Genomic DNA, 17,865 nt, shown 5'->3' on the forward strand with positions numbered 1-17,865 from the left:
TGAAATCTCCCTGAACTAAAATGATTATCCTGTGTCTTGGACATTTGGATATATTGAATAAATGTTCAGATGTTAGAATTTCATTGAATCGTTAAATAAAATAGCCATTAAGACTGTGCTTAACATTAAATGTTTCTTCTCTTGACTAACAGGGAACTCAAGTTATAAATCCTGATTTCGCTTAATTCACATTATAAAAGGCCGTAACACGCAGGCTTTAAAGAATTTGGATATATATTTTTTCCTGTCTTGGTCCACATTTTCTGCTTTGAGCAGGAGGCAGGCAAGACAAGAATGTTTTCACAAAGTAACACAAACAGGCCCTTGCAAGTATATTTTTATCTTGTTAAATATGTTTAGGTTCCCAGATGGTTTGGTTAGTCAACGCTGCGCTTTTCTGGCCGGCTTGCTGGCGGACACCCAGTGAGCACCGGGAACAGACTGCCCTCATTGCAAACACACACACCAAGGTGAGACCCAATGTGTCTGCAGCTCAATGACAAAAAAGACCTAATATGACCAGCCTTCACATGCTGAAGAGTTTGTGCACCACTGTGAATGAGGTCTACTACAAGCCCTGAGTTTGTAACTTGCAAATAGAGCAATACAGTAAGAATTTTCATTCATGTATGGATATGCTTATATCTTAAAGCTGGTAATAACTGACAGGGAAACAGTAGACATTAGTGAAAGGACACAGTTGAACTTTGAATTCCATTATTCCGTTTGGCCAACAGAAAACCCTCTACAATTTCAAGTTTAGGTTGAAGTGTAATGGTATGAAAGCCAAGCAGGCAGGGTATTTTATGTAATTTATACTTTGTAAGATTGTTTAAGCGAGCAGTCGCTGAAATTTGCTGTGTTTGGTATTTTTACCACATTTTGATTGATCATCCTCATAGCTGGACTGCTACTCATAACTCGAGTTGTCTAAGCCCAAGGGCTTTCATTTATGAAAATATTCAAGATATTTTACAGATCTTAAAACTTTTCTAAACTTCAAAGGCATCACACAATCTGTGAATTTATTATATATCCAAATGTACTTCATTAAAAATTTTCAAGAGTAATTTTGACTTAGTCTTTAAGTATTAAGGCTTAATTCATGAAGGATCCAGAAATCTTATTTAAATATTTGCACATATGCAAATTATACTAATGTACCTGAGAAAAAGGTAAAAAGGTGCTGATTTGCCACCTTCACAGTCATACAGACACTTTGTATCTTTTCTGGACCTGTATGTCAGATAAACTGGGTCTCTACTGGAACAAATGCCTTGCAAACCCTACACTATAAATTCAATTTAATCAATACTTTGATGCAACCGTACATTAACATCATTTTGAAAACAGCATTTCTTCATGAACCTACCTCCTGCATCTGCCTGATGTACTTCTAGGTGTTACTTAAGCATGCCATTTTTACTCTACATTAGGTTACACTAACTTTGTCAAAGGATGTGGTCCACAATTCATTCCTAAACTGAGGCACATGGGCTGTCTACACATCTATACAAAAGTTTGAAGGCATTTTAAAATACTTGATATGGCTGTGTCAAGATGGTTGGTTTCTGTACAAAAACCAATGACTTCTTTTTACCTCAAGTGTTGACATTTATCACTTAATTCTAGAAGTGTCTCCAACACGTGAATTTTGACTGTTCATTTTGTTCTTCTTCCAAGTTTGACTCACATTCATTCAATCTTTTTTTGTCTTTTTTTACCTTTTCGCGATTATCCTGAAGCAAGGAGATTTCTCTCCCTATTTATCGCTGAAGACATGGGCAGCAGCCATTAGGCACTTTCTCTGATAAACAAAAATTCAAATTCAAAAATTTGAAAACTACTGCAGTCTCAGACTAACTTCGGTAAAGGGACACCCACCGATAATTTTGCTGTGTAAAGATAATAATACTGCCGTGTACATTTTCCTTGAAAATCAAAACCAAACTGAATTCATCACCACTAATAATTAATATTGACACAGAAACACATATTAGCTGAAAAATTCCAACAGCGGAAAATGAAAAGGGACGAAAGATTCATTTCTCTCGTACAACTGGGAAATAATGTCAAACATTCCTCAGGGAATTCCACTGCCGCAGTGTTCTTGGGTATTATTTGAGGTTCAAGCACTAAGCCTTCCTGTTGCTTTTGATGTGTAATCCCTCGTTGAGGGGTTCAGATTCGGATTTCAATCGTGGAAATATCCTATCAGTTTGATGGAGGGCCGCGAGTCCACACCCCCGACGCTCCCCCTAATTCTGCACCGTCTTCGCTTTGCCTGTACGAGCCAAGAAGATCTCAAGAAGCACACAAACTGCGAGGGGGAGAAAGCCGGAGTAGACGGCTCTCACACAATTCTGTCGCAACCCCTACATCGACGCTACGGGACTTGCTTATTCTCTTGTTGCAGCCTGGGGCTCAAGACGAGCCGTAGCATTAAGGACAACAGATGAATGTGATTTGCCAAAGGCAAATCAAATCACGTTTCTTTGGAATTGCATTTCTGCTGTAACTTCAACTTCGGATCATTCATTGCGACGTTGTACGCGTTTCTGCTGTCGGTCTGGATGCCGTACGGAGATCTTTGGGGAAAGGATGCAGGCATGCGACAAAGTGGTGTCTTGTGAAATGGAGTAGCTCCGGCCTGCAATTTACTACATTTTCCCTTTAAAGTACCAGATAGAGCAGAGCTTTTTTCTTGCTTCGTGGTTCTGGCTTCTGTGATCTACGGTACTTGCCCTTCCTGATTGCACTTTTCACAGAGACGCAGTGGAGGAGTCGTTAAACAGTCCTCCTTGAACTTCGACAGATATGGAAAGTACAAAACAATATTCTAATAAAATGTTTCATGCGATCTTCAGAGCTGTCTGCACGTCTACTGTACTACTTGTTTTGATTTTTGGTGAGTAACTTTTAATTTAGCGCATAGTGTTTCGTCTGGGACATACTCTGTATTAAGTTAAACACTTCTTGTAAAACTTTTAATTAAAGCAATGCTAAGGGGTAGAAAATGGCTGAAAAAGCCAGAGAAATACTGAGTAAGCAAGACTGCACTTCATGCACTCTATGAAGCGTGCATACATTTTGAAAGATTTTGATCCCAAAGGAAACATTAAATTTAAATCTGCAAGAATATTGTAGATACGGTACCTTATTAGTTCCACATGAGCCACGCCAGTGATTCCTCGCCCTCGTCCCTTTCTGTGCTTTTCGTGTAGGGTTGTAAAGGTACCGAGCATATGTCTCTCAGCCCTAAGGTGCAACGGCCTGGAATTAATTACATACTAAATCAATGTTTACTGTCACATGGCAATCTCTTTCAATAACATGTGAACGTCATAATAATACATTGAGCCTGAGGTGTAGCACGTAGTAAGGACAATATTATTATTATTGTTATTATTATTATTATTATCATTATTATTATTATTATTATTATTATCATTATTATTATTGGTGGTGGTGTTTACAATTTTTAGTTAAAGAGGGTGAAGAATGCCCCTTCCTAATACAATTTGGAACCTTTTGAACCCATGGGTCATGTTTGTTTTGAATAAGCAGGAATTTTAAGATGTCTTGTTGAAATTTGACATTACATTCCCACAGAACACTGTTGTTGGATATAATAGCTACAAAGAAATAAATAACACTGACTGCTATTGCAATTATTGAGAATTTAGTAATCTCATAGTCCACCTCATAAATTCTTACAAATTGGAATATTGAACCACATGCTTTTCTGCATCTTATAGTTTCTTAAACAATAGTGCCCTAATGAATTCAATTATTAAACCAGTCTGAGATCAAGGGACATTTAAATTTTCATCTTGAATTGAAAACATAGCGCGAGGAAATCAAGATTCAAGTATTGGATTCGAGTTCACCAGTTCCATCTGCAGAAGGACAGTGGAAGCCAAATTTTGGCAAGAGCTTCACATAAACTTGGAGAGTTAAAAGATATTTTAAGTTCCCCTGATTCTAAAGTATGTTTATGTTAATGCACCATTCAGTTAACTCACAGATTATTGCAGTGTTTTCTTACTGCAGTAAAACTGGAATGTCAAACTAGATTACTATTTTATGTGAATTTAGAGAAAACGAGTATGTATGACTGAAAGCGAAAAAAAAAAAAAAGAAAAACAAGCAAGAAAGTCACAAAGGCATCACAGGTAACATAATCCACCAAATTTATTTGTCAATAGAGGAAGTGAAGATATTAAACATTTAGGAATATTGATCTTGTTTTCTTGAAGAAAGTTGTGGTAACAATATTTCTTTTCTTATAAATGCTAGACTGTATCTGCCAGGGTAATTCAGTATCAACAGTACAGCGCGTTTGAGTGTTGGTGAGTGTTGTTCTCATAGCTGATTTTCCATGAGCACACTTTTTTCTGTGTCCTGTATATGTAAGGAAAAAATAATAAAAAGGTTAACACCACTGCAATTAGAGCAATAATGCTAGTTGTCTTTAGAGCAGTTTTATCAGGAACACAAATAAGTCTGATTGCTACTCCAAGTAACATGAGTGAAACAAAGTCTTGGGTTTGGGAGTTGTGTGGTTAGACATGTCCTGCTTTTTCTCTGGTTTAATGATTTAGAGAACTTTGGTTTGTCAGGAGTCCCAGTACAGTTACCTCACCAAGGGGATTGTGCCAACTGTAAATGTTCTTGGTGGTTTAGGTATTGGAACATACATAAACTCTTTGATTTAGAGAGAGGACAGGAGCTTGTGAAAGTGGCAAAAGACCATTAGGCTGCAAGTGGGTCTTTAGTCTGCTGTTTGGCCTTTGTTACTGGTGGCTATATCCTATGTGCTGAAGTAATGAGGTAATGTGTGAAGACACAGACCGAACAAAGAGTAGAATAGAGTACCTCACATGGTGCATTTAAGTCTGTCGCAAAAGACTCACTCCTGTCAAAATGTAAAAAAGTTCACTCAAATTAATTCAATTCTAATGCACTTCCCTGGCATATTTTGTATTTATTTGTTATTTTTTATCTGGGGAGGTATTGGGTACTATTTAAGTTGCAATTTAGGGGGTGTGCCCTGTTATTCTATTCTGGTGTGTTTACATTTAACGGAGAGACATTTGTGACTATGTGAGTAGGTGGCCAAAATTATTTATAATGATGATTAATCATTACAATAATATGCAGAGCTGAACATTCTTTATTTGCCATAAGTTTTGTTTGCATTGCTGTTCGTGATAATTTCCCAAAAGTGTACATTTGGGCCCTCATGCTCCGTTTTCATTGGAGAGGAGAGCAGGAAATAAATTATGGAGATAACATACACTTCTCTGTGTGTGCTTGGCAGACAGTATTGCCGTTATCCATTAACATCCTTTTTGCATTAAAGAGCGTATATACCACTACCATTCTGTAATCCCTGACAATTCCTGTTTTCTTAGTTGGCTGTCAAAATAATATCTGCTTCATCTCATGCAATATATGCCCTTAACCTGGATATTATTCTTCACTTCATACAGTGCAAATACTGAAAAACAGAAATAGCATTAAAATGCCATGAGTTCCTCCACCATAACCATGGGGTTTTATAAGGCCAGATTCATTCTTTTACTTTCAAAATCCAGTGAGGCTGGTTTAAATGGACATTTAGATTGTGAGTATCTTTTCTAGTTCTGTCGAAAACAACCTCTGTTATTGTTCTCTGGAGTTCAAATCTAAAAGCAAGAAACTGGCAGCCGTTCAGAGGCTTCACTGAGATTTAAGCAGAGTGCAGGTGCAAATGGCTAAACCATACTCACAAGGCAACAGGATCTCTTTGATACAGCTGTGTCTGCTTTCAGTGCCATAGCATTACTAATCACACCAGCTGAATTTCAGCATCATGTGCTTAGGAGCTTTGGAAAGCAAGCGCTGTTGCACTTGATTTCAAGGGGTAGCGACACAAGCAGAATTCACAGGGTGGGGTGTTCCTGCAAACCTGCCTATACCACCACCCCTCTAGGTTTCTGTGACAACCAATCTCACCTGTACACTGCTGCAACTGCGGAAAAAAAAAACTGACAAAGCAGATCTGTGTCAGGTGTGACTTCATTCATTTTTTTATCCAATTATGTCACTATAAATGCTTTGCTGCAATGAAGCAAGGTAATGAATCCAGCTACACCGGGGCACCTGAAGGAACCAAACCGACAAAACCCATGGAGTTAAATGTCAGAGAGCTTCCAGGGCAACGTATTAAAATTTCAGAGGCTGTTGTCTTATTTTAAGAAAATCAATTTGGATGCCAGATTCTTGAAAGCATATTATAATTTGGCAAAAACCTGCGTCACACCCTGTATCTTATGTTTCATGTCATTGCTTCATAAATGCACAAATTGCTATCTTCATTCATTTAAACGCAGCCAACTGAAATACAATATGCTGTGCAGGACAAGGGCTGACTCCCTTCAGGGCAGCAATCTAGCAGGTTTTATGGGTCTCAACACATGTATCGCCTCCCTAAAGCAATGAGAAAGAGTGAGGTAATTTAGCAGCTAATTGGCTCAATTAGCTAAGAAAAGGCCGGGGCAGTGAGAACCATACGGCCAGTGTCCCTCCTGAATGAGAATGAGATCTGACTTCATTCTGAGCTGGGTGGCTTTTCCTCTGTGAAATGCTGTGCAGGTTGAAGTAGCACTCTGACTGCTGTGATTCATGTCTTCGGTTGTCCGGCGCAGGTCGGGGTGAGGGCTCCTCCCTGCACCGCCCCGAGAGCATCTCCAACCCCCTGTCCCTGGAGAAGAACTTCAGACGGCACCCCAGGGACTCCCAGTGCCACCACATGCTCAAGCACCTCCACAACGGGGCGCGGATCTCTGTGCAGATGCCCCCCAACATCGAGGGCCACTGGGTGTCCACAAGGTGAGACGTCTGTGTGATGGCATGCATCGGTGTTCGAAAGAGGAAATGTCTGTTGAACTAGGCCTTGAAGTGACAAGGCCACTATATGTGATATAACTATACATATAGCTATATGCTATATGTATAGTTGTTGAAGTTTGCTGTTTGAAGGTGTATCGTATTAGTTGCCCTATAGGCTGTAATTGTACAAATCTGATAGTACTGTGTCCTCAAACAGACCTTGCTCTCAGCTGAGAACTGTCTCATTGTGGAACTGTACACATCCTGTCCCCGTACTGTCGCTATACTTGCTGTATGCACTTTTGTAAGTCGCTTTGGATAAAAGCGTCTGCTAACTAAATAAATGTAAATGTAAATGTAAATGTGAGATTGGATTGGATAGTCTTTATTGTCCCCGAGGGGCAATTTGGTTTGCAAACAGTAGTCAACACAACCAACACACATCATAAAATAAATAACATATGAATAAATTATGAATAAATAGATGACAAGAGCAGAGCTGTGCCAGGCCGTATATCAATACTTTGAAATAGTGGCTTTAAATTCTAAAGCATTGTGCATTGTGGGTTAATTATGACAGAAATACCATTTAAATATCCAGTATGCTGTCAGGCATGAATTATGCGGAATTGGTATTGGAATGGAATTGACCTTTCTACATTAAATGGAATTTCGCAACTCCATTTGAGTTCTGTCCAGTTTCACCCATATTTGGCTCAGTAAATTTGACTAAAATGAGGGATTAAAATCACTGTAATCAGTATGATTGTGTTTAATTGAATGAATATATTATTCATTAGCTGTATCTTCAGTATGGCAATAGGCTTTGCGAACCTTTTTTGGTGTTATAATGCTTTGGTATGCTTCCAATTAATTTATCTGCAGATACAAAATATGGTCACCAAAAATAACAGACACATGGACCAATTTCAGTTTTTCTTGCAGCTTAGATGAGGTGCAAAATAAAGAAAACAATCAGTGTGACATTCTAAAAGCACAAAACTTTGTACCAGTCTTACAGTATTTATATCAGTTTAAAATGTGATCAACCAAATAATCTACAATGCAAAAATAAAAGATGAGTTTGTTACTAAATTTTCTTAATTTTCATTTTACTAAATACTAAATTTTCAACACCTGAGTTACTGGCTGTGCGCTGATGTCTGTTATCTGCATGCAAGAAAAATAGAAAACTAGTAATTCCAACTGCACCTGCACTGATTGAACTTCAACAACCTGTTCTGAGGAGTAATTGGATAAAATCATTATCAGTCAACCCGGAGGGCAATAGTGTAGTACCTAGACTGTAATGTGTCAGTACCCTTTTGTTATGATGACATCCAATGAACTGAAAGAAGTCTGAACTTTGCTTTTTATGATGGTGTGAGTAACTTGTATTTAGAGCAATTTTATACAAGTAGTGGTGGCTTATTTCATCATATGCTTTGCAAAGATTGGTGGGGAATCGCAGGACCCACACAAGCTGGACACTGTGTTCTGTACTGATCCAGAAGCTAATGGATGCATTATAAAGAATCATTAAAGTATGACTATAGTGTTATTATTATTAGAAGGTAGAAGTAGAACATAAAATATTATGTTCTACTTGTATTTTCATTAACAAATGATATATAAGCACAACACAGTACCCACTATCAGTACATTCTTTGCATTGATTAATATATTCACACACAAGACAAGAGAGAGTGAGAGAGAGAGAGACTGCGACCATCTTAATTTCAAGTGCGTTCATGTATGATGATGCTCTTTGACAGATTAAATGTCCCTTAAATTTTTAGCATTGTTTCTGAGCTAATTCTGTGCACTCGATTTATTATTCTTCATGGCAGTGTGTTAAACTGGGTCACAAAACAGTCCGATTATCAGATATTATTACTTCCTCTCTGTTGTGAACATGAATTAAAATGCTTTCTTTCTCCATTTCATTAATATTGTTAAATGTAAGCTATTGAGTTATTTGATGGCAGCCAATCCTTGGGATGTAAATCATGTTCCATTATGTTCTGCCCACATCGTTTCGAATTTAAGCATAGTAGTGCTCTTACAGACAGTAGCTCATTAAGTACAAGTAACACATCCTCTGAGTTCATTGCTGATAATCAGTAACTTTATAGCTGAAAAGTACAGGCAGGCTGTAGACTAGACAGTAGACGATGGTGGGATTCAAACCTGTGTGTGCAGAGCACAATGGATTAGCAGGCCACTGCCTTGACCACTCAGCCACCTCATACTATAGACTGCCCTTGTGTTTACAGGGCTGTGCTGGTTTAAGATGCAATAAAAAAAGTCATATGAATCAAAACTGGGCCATTGTTTTTCACCTCTGGCCCTGCACTCCATGCAAGAGATGGTGCACTGCATGTTATTAGTGTTATAATTTTTATAGCTTTTGTCAGAGGCTCATTATCAGTTTTGATGACGTCCTTGGAGCTAGTCTCTAATTTAAGTCTCCTGTAGGGGATAGCTTGTTTAATTGCTGCAAACTGGGTCAATCTGAAGTGTAAGTGAAGACCAACAACCCCTGTTTCTCTTGAACTGAATTTGCCCTGAGAATTATTCTGCTTTGCAACTGACTGGCTCTGCCTGTGGCAAGTGATTGTTTACGGTGTGTTGAATTTGAACGTAGGTCTTGTCCACAAAGTTCAAAGGCATTTGTCCTACTGCTTGAATAGCCAGCAAGAATATTCTCTTCATTTCCAAACTAACCTTTTGATGTAACAAATTTAACACCATACCCTTCTGTCAAAAGTTCAAGCCGTAATAATCAGTCACAATGCAAGTCAAAAAAGTGTAAAGTATGAGTTGGAAATAAAGCAGTTAATAGACTTTCAAACCCATCCATACAAAGCACAGTCAATTAGCAGTCCATCACCTAAACCACTCAACCATGTTCTCTCTGGCTGGCTTACTCATTGGTTCTTGTCTCAGATTTTACTGCACTGGGTGGTGTGTGCCAGTTAAACATGTGTTAGATGGATGATCTGTGATAGGTAATCTGATAACAGATTTTTTTAAGAGTGGGAAAATGATGTGAGGCACTTGATAGGTTGTCTCAGTTGATTGAGATTTTAATTGAACAAAGACTTAGAGTTGGCGTTGAAAGTGTCTGGGTGGAATTTGTGTTCAGATGGACAACAACTGAAAATGATATGTGACATTAACACTTTCTCTCCAAGGAGAAATGTCTGTTTTTGGACTCTTTCATGGCACCCACATAGTGTAATCAGCAGTTTGAGATAAAAGAGCACTGCATGATATTTTACAATGTGAGTAGATAAAAGTATTTCTTTTCTAAGATGTAGTTTAGAAGCCAAGAGAAAGTAGATAAGAACACAGTCCCTGGAGATAAATATCAGATAATTTAGCGTCCAGATGTGAGCTTTACTGTTAGAGGCTGCACTGTTTGATTTTACTCTCACTCCAGAGAAAGAGAAGAAAATCATGAATACAAGTAGGAATGCCTGTAGAGTACGACTCCATGATCACAAATCAGAATTCAATGGGTAGTTAAATAGAATTCCCTCAGAAGACAGCTAGCGAGCAAGTGAGTGTTCTTTTTCATTAAAAAGTCTATCTACATTTGCCAGGTCCATTGCCATCTCTGACTGGCTGAAATCTCTGACCTTTCAGTCAGGTACAAATCACAAAGCCAGAAATGAGACAGACTTCCTCCAGTGTAAAATCAATCCTGAAATTTCCAATTATTCCAGACGGATCACTTCATAACTATGATTAGCAAGTTAGGTAAATATTCATTTGTAATTTCAGTTCATTCAGAAATGTTAAATGTTAAAAAACGGCAAACTGTTAAATGGCTATGGCTCATGTTACAATATTGAATGAAGCCTTCACGGTTCCTCACAAAACAAAATGCTCGCATTGGTGCAAAATATTACTTATTTACTAGTAATTAATTTTTTTCTGATTTTTGACTAACTGCTCGAGTATACACTGCTTATGTTGCCTAAGCATCATGAGCGGAATTGAAAAAGTAGAAAACACGGTTTCTATAAAAAAGTAGTTCTTTTATATCAAAATAACTTATTGACATGATGGACACTAAGCGTCTGCTTGCTCTGTTGCTCTTCACAGCTGTGAAGTGAGGCCTGGCCCGGAGTTCATCACCAGGTCCTACCAGTTCTACCACAACAACACCTTCAAGGCCTACCAGTTCTACTACGGGGACAACCACTGCACCACCCCCACCTACACGCTGGTCGTCCGCGGCAAGCTGCGCCTGCGCCAGGCCTCCTGGATCATCCGCGGCGGCACGGAGGCCGACTACCAGATCCACCGCACCCAGGTGGTGTGCCACAGCGAGGCGGTGGCCAAGGACCTGAGCCAGCGGCTGAACCGCAGCTGCCGGGGGGCGGTGAGGGGCGAGGGGGCCTGGGAGCCCAACGTCAGCCACGACCTCTGGAGCGCGGAGATGGACTGCGACTGCTCGCGCGGCCTCAACTTCGCCATGCACGAGCTGCAGCTGCTGCGGGTGGAGAAGCAGTACCTGCACCACAACCTGGACCACCTGGTCGAGGAGCTCTTCCTGGGGGACATCCACACCGAGCCTGCCCAGAGGATGTACTACCGGCCCTCCAGCTACCAGGCTGCCCTGCAGAACGCCAAGGTGAGGGGGGGGGGGGGCGGTCCGCACTGCTCCACAGGGCGCTGAGCTCAATGTTGGGCCGAATTGTTTGTGCCAGAGGAAGAGGCGTCACGTTAATGTAACCTGTGGAGTCATGTGACAAGTATAGTTTCATAAAAATCTAAAACTTAAATGTCGGAGTGAAGAGAAAAAAGTCCTCTTTACTAAGAATAATAAATAATATACCTCTTATCCTACTTACCAGATTTATCTCAATTCTTGTATCTAATAAAAATCCTTAATGGTGTAGTTGTTTGTGAATGACAGTTGCAGTTCCCAAACAACTGTTTAAGGATTGTGTCCAAAAGAAGCTATATAAAGCTATATAAAGATATATAATGGAATCTTCCAGTTAGAACTGTGCATCTAATTTTGGTGTGCCTCGGTATGCTGTATGTGATTCCACCACACCAACTTAAGATCAACAGACAAGAACATGTGCTGTACCTGTACCTAAAGGGATCAATGTTTAATTATGTTTTTTAAGATGCATGTGAAATATTACAGTTTTAGACGGAGAATTATTCACTTTATAGAGCTGTAGTTGAAAAAAGAATTTAAAAGTATATGTGCTGTAAAATGAATAGTGACTCAAAACCCTGCTTAACTGCAAACTTGCCATTTGATATGAAAATTAAAGCCCTGTTGTATATTTCATACTTAACAGGAGCCTTTAATTTTAGTATTGTTTTAATGCTTTATTTTAAAACACTTCTGGTAGTGATGAACTGGATGTATCTCCAGTGTCCTGTGAAGAGAGGTTTAAGTCACACAGCGTATGAATTATTCTGAAATGCACATTCCTGTTCTGGGTCCCTGCATGCCTGAGGCTGTATCAAAAAGCGAGCATGAGCTGGAGCCAGACCAGAGAGATGGAACTCGGCCGTCTGAAGTTCACTCCCAGTCTCCCACACAAAGGAACAAAGCATTTTTAGTGTGCACAGTGTGTTTAATGTTTTCCTTAGCATGCATCAGATGCCCCCAAACCAAGGTTGCAGTATTTTGTGCGGTGTAAATGAATTCTAATTAAAGCTGAATGATTGCTGGGTAACCCTAGCGAGCCATGCCAAGTCTTCTGGAGTCTGCTATAAATTAACAGAATTAGCCAAAGAACCCCCCCCCCCCCGCCCCCCGGCCCCACACCACCCCATCCATAAAAGCTCCCATCTGCGACGTGCCCACAGAGTGCAGACTCAAAAAAATGTGCTCTCCACATGACAGCAACTTCTTTGGCTTTGTTCGGAATTGTTCTCCCGACACAGAATTAAGAGCACTTCAAAAGGGGAGCAGCGCAGAAAATAAAGCAGTCAATGTTGTATGGTGGATACTCTGGTCAGGCCCAATAAACCCTCCAGTTTGGGAGCTCAGGATCAGGGCCATACCATGTCTCCTCAGTTTCAGAAAGTGAAGCCAAACCACCGGCCTAAGCTCCAGAGCAGCAGCTGTGGCGGCGATCATTTTTTAAAGCATTGTTTTTGTCATAGTGACTGATTTGCTCCACCCATTAATCACAAATGGCAGACTCAGTGCTGGGCCTTTTCCGTCTGTGGTGGAATCAGGAACCGGCCAACGTGTAAAACAGCAAGTCTTAGTGGCAGCCCCTTCGTTTGCGGTTAGTGGGTGGGTCAAAGTATTGATTAAAGCTTGAATGCAGTGCCGAATCCCCCCTTTTTACCAGTTATTCTCAGTTATTCATGTTACTGTCATGCCACAGCTCCAGGCCCAGTCCTGGAAATACACTAATTCAATTCCAGTTCCAGAGTTCATCAGTCCATTGATGGAAATCCATGAATTGCGAACTGATTTTAGTTTTAGTTTTGTGCAGTTTATAAAAAGACAAAGTAAACATCATAGGTGATTATTGCTGTGGCTTATCTTTTTACACTTCATCCAGTTTCATTACAACTTGGTGCATTATTCAGATTAGCCATAGAGTATTAATCTAGAGTGATTAATGTAGATTGGATGCTATTGTGAGTTATTAATCCAATTGGACTGAAATGCACCTTCCTTTGTTGGAGCAGACAGGAGTTTGGAAATGAAAGAGGTCAACAATTTTCTCAGCAGTAATGCCCCCATGTGCCCCTTACAGAGAGAGAGAGGAGAAGAGGGAAAGGAGAGAGAGAGAGGGAGGAAACACCCTGGGCTTTGCTCATGCTTTACTCCTTCTCTGGGTTTTACCTTAAAAAGGAACTGAGGAACAGAGATGGAGCACATAATACAGGCACACAGGATAAAAAAGAGACATAGTGTACATTTCAGCATGGCTGGCAATGAAGTGGTCTGTGCAGACACTCTCTAATATACAATATACACTCTCTAATTTTGGAAGTACAAATGAGGAACAGAAAGAAACATTACCTGTGACCAAACAGGAATATCTTTTAATATTTTCTTCAAAGTAACAAGAGGAACCTCTGTAGTGACGTCAGGGGAAAGCAGTTACATATTACATTATAGTTTTTGTTAAAACTGCCAGTCAAGATTCAGTTATGATCAGTGTAATATATGGCATACATTCCTATGATATACTGTTTCCATGATGACACTTTGAGTGTGAATCACAGTAATAAATTCTCCCAGACTCGTTCTCCTCTGTTACAGACACGTTAGCCCAGCAGGATTGGGTTGGTGCCTGTCTTTGGCCATTCTGTGTCTTTCTTTCTTTCTTTCTTTCTGTGTTTTCTGTCTCTCTGGAATTACTTGTTTACTCTAAGAAACCACACTGGCATATTTGTATCCTTCTTCAAATTGTGCCGAAGTCTAATCCCTGTAAAGCCTTTCTTCTTTTCACTCTAAAATAAAAGCTACTAAGATAGTACTAAGGATGAGTTCAAAAAAGCATTTACTTAGGGCTGCAGTTTCATTAAGCCTATAACCATATAGTGTGTCTAAATTGGTGCTTTAGCACCCTCAAATTATGGAGAATAGTTACAATGTATGTAAGATGTTTGCCACAAACACAGCCAACCATGACAAAGTCCATATTTAGAAAACACAATAGGCACAGCTTCTGGCCTGGCGGATATTTCCAGGAGCTGGACTGACTCTGAGGACCTGATTAAAACTCAGATTTGGACTCAGAAGCTAATCAGAAATGGAGTGGCCTGTGCTTAGATTGTGGGTTCTGTCTGAGGTAGAACAAGCAAAGAAGTCATAGTCAGTGCCAGATATATCATTTGTCATTTCAGAGTGGGTCATAGAGTGCATTTTCCATACTCTGTGCCATGTTAGCCATTTGTGATTGGTAGGTTTGTCCCCAAGCTTTTCCACACACCAGATTAGCTATGTGGATGATGAATAAAAAGGACATCAGTTTTGTGACATTTCTGAAACGCATATACTACACACTGCATTTTAATTCTTGCTGAGTAATGGCTGTTTTACCACCTTCGTGGTCTAATATAAAATAAACAGACCTCCAGCATGGCATAAATGTGAATTCCAAGGTAGACTTTTCTTCAGTGTATAATTTGTCTGCGAGAGGTATCTATGATACTGCCTGCAGCATTAAGGAGAGAAGAAACCCCGCAGAAAACATCTGAACCCATAAAAAGCACGCTGTTAACTTGTTGTGCTTTTGCCCCACATGTTTTTGGGGTTCCACTTCACTTGGGCAGCGCCGTAAAGAGGGGGAGCAGATGGAACCCAGCGGTGCTGTGCGTCACACAAAGGGAAACTAGACCCCACATCTTGGTTTTCCTGCAGGCCAGAGCTGTCAGAGCTTTTCTTACAGCAGATGCGTGCAAAGCACAGACAATCCCTGATTACAGATTGGCATGTTTACATGGCTTCCATGGGGAACGTCAGGGCCAGATAGTGTTTACCTTTTGTAAGTTGTGTTTTACTCTTTACAGTTATTTTGGGAAAAGACATGTAATGTGTTGACATTTTATGTAAAGGAAACTGGACTTTTCCTCACCTCCGTAGCGCTTTAGATAGCGGAGTAGAATGTGGGGGTTTCGCTGAGTAGTGGTGTGTTGTGTTGCTGTTGAGCAGCTATATTAGTACCCGTGTGAGGTTCAGGTCTGCTGTGTTCGAAAAGCACAGACGTAGTACCAGCAGCACAGTGAATATTCCCTTTCTCCTCAGCACGCTGCGTCACGCGTTCAGTTTTGCCTGTGTTTCAGAACCATGACCACACGTGCATCGCGTGCCGTATCATCTACCGCTCCGACGAGTACCACCCGCCCATCCTGCCGCCGAAAGCGGACCTGACCATCGGGCTGCACGGGCAGTGGGTGAGCCAGCGCTGCGAGGTCCGCCCCGAGGTGCTCTTCCTCACCCGCCACTTCATCTTCCACGACAACAACAACACCTGGGAGGGCCACTACTACCACTACTCGGACCCCGTCTGCAAGCACCCCACCTTCAGCATGTACGCTAGGGGGCGCTACAGCCGCGGTGTGCACTCCACCCGCGTCATGGGCGGCACCGAGTTTGTCTTCAAAGGTACCCCCACCCCCACCCCCCACACCCCCCTTCCCTGACACTCTCAAACAGACTCCCCTGGGAGCAATTATCTCAACTCATAGCCTATCATCTAAGTATATCAAATTTGCTTCCCTGTAGTTTGCCTCACAGTCTGGGAATTCAGAGTGGTCATGCTTATATCCCGGGGTCTTTTTTAGGTTTTACTCCCTGTTCAATGAACAGCACAAACCAAAGGAGAAAATATGGAGGCAAAATACCTGAATATATGTGAATAGATACAACCTTCAACATGTATGAGAAGCCACAGAATATACAATCTCTGCACTCAGCAGAACTGCCTTTTGTTTAGTGGTCTTAGCAATTACCAGTAGACTTGGTTGCATTGTATATTTGTGCATACTCAGTCAAATGCCCAGTTTTTTTTTTGATTTGCAGTCTAGTCATTTCCCTTGGCTCTGCATTCATAATATAGAATGAGTTGACTGTGAGTTAAAAGTTGAACAAGAGCAGAACTGACAGTGCTCTTCTTGACCCGCCCAGTGAACCATATGAAGGTGATGCCCATGGACCTGGCCACTACCTCTCTTCTGAACGTCTTCAACGGGAACGAGTGTGGGGCGGAGGGCTCCTGGCAGGTGGGCGTGGAGCAGGACGTCACCCACACCAACGGCTGCGTGGCCCTGGGCATCCGGCTGCCCCACACCGAGTACGAGCTCTTCCGCATGGAGCAGGACGCCCGCGGCCGCTACCTGCTCTACAACGGCCAGCGGCCCAGCGATGGCTCCAGCCCCGACCGGCCCGACAAGAGGGCCACCTCCTACCAGACACCCCTGGTCCAGTGCGCCACCAGCAGCCAGGGGTCAGATGTCGACGCGGAGGGCGCGCACCGAGCCCTGAGGCCTAGCAGCGGCTGCCAACAGCACGGTCGTGGCAGCCTGGTAGACATTATAGGCGCCCTGCTCATCTCCGCTGCCGCCCTGCGGCTCAGCTAAGACAGACGGACCTTTGTTTTCACTGTACAGATTGGGATGGAAGAGGAGGAAGTCCTGAGTTATCAGGCACACTGGAGGCCGCTGCCCCCACGGAGAGACTGTTTACATGACGCACTCGAGTGGCTCGAAAGTTTCGCCTCTTCACGCTGCGGGGGCAAAGATCGGGGGGAAGCAAGAGGAGATGAGTCCTTTGATGCTTCGCGTTTGAACTCGAGACGTGAAACTGCCACACCACAGTAACTGCACTTTATACAGACCTACAACAGTATAACATCTAGCTACACTAGACCAACCTACATGGGTATTTTATATTTACATGCATATAGTGTAGAAATATCACTTTTTTTACATGGCTGAAAGGAGTCAACAAGGAATGAGCCGATGATTTCAGCTCTGAATTTGTCTGCATTGAATTCTCTGTTGTGTTGAATGCAGCGGCTTTGAGTGCTGATTGTGAAGAGGCAGTTTACAAAAAGAACTGTTTCAAGATGGTATCTAAAAGGGAACTACAGTGTGTTGTACTGGTCCAACTGTCTATGAGGACAGGAGAGAAAAATGGACACTCCCAGGGCATATTATGTTTTTTTACATTTGCTTCTTTTCTTCACCCTGATTTTGTAATTAGAAAACAAAAATCCTTTGTGGCACTTTTTTATTTTTGACGTAGAAACAAAGCATACGTAAGATGTTCTGCTACTATTATTTATGCGATATCTGAACGTTGTTCATGACTAAGCCAACAGAAACAAGCTCCATGGTGTTACAGGATCGCAAGGATAGCTGTGTGCACGCTAACTTTGCTCCGTAAGCTGACTTGGTGTCTCAGAGCTCTTAGTGGAAGAAAAGTGGCACATTTGTAAATGTTTATCATAGATGTACATAGACAACACCTGACATGTT

At 41.3% G+C, this 17,865-nt stretch overlaps 1 protein-coding gene across 1 annotated transcript; it reads left to right on the forward strand.

Moving 5' to 3' along the window:
• The first annotated feature begins 2,761 nt into the window (after positions 1-2,761).
• On the forward strand, positions 2,762-17,599 carry LOC118773457 (protein APCDD1-like). Its single transcript, XM_036522394.1, has 5 exons — positions 2,762-2,908; positions 6,693-6,876; positions 10,990-11,521; positions 15,670-15,991; positions 16,514-17,599. The coding sequence occupies exons 1-5, from the start codon at positions 2,818-2,820 to the stop codon at positions 16,963-16,965; spliced, it is 1,581 nt and encodes a 526-aa protein (XP_036378287.1). The 5' UTR covers positions 2,762-2,817; the 3' UTR covers positions 16,966-17,599.
• The last annotated feature ends 266 nt before the right edge of the window (positions 17,600-17,865 follow it).

This window comes from Megalops cyprinoides, chromosome 2, assembly GCF_013368585.1.
Source record: "Megalops cyprinoides isolate fMegCyp1 chromosome 2, fMegCyp1.pri, whole genome shotgun sequence".
Classification (NCBI taxonomy): Eukaryota; Metazoa; Chordata; class Actinopteri; order Elopiformes; family Megalopidae; genus Megalops; species Megalops cyprinoides.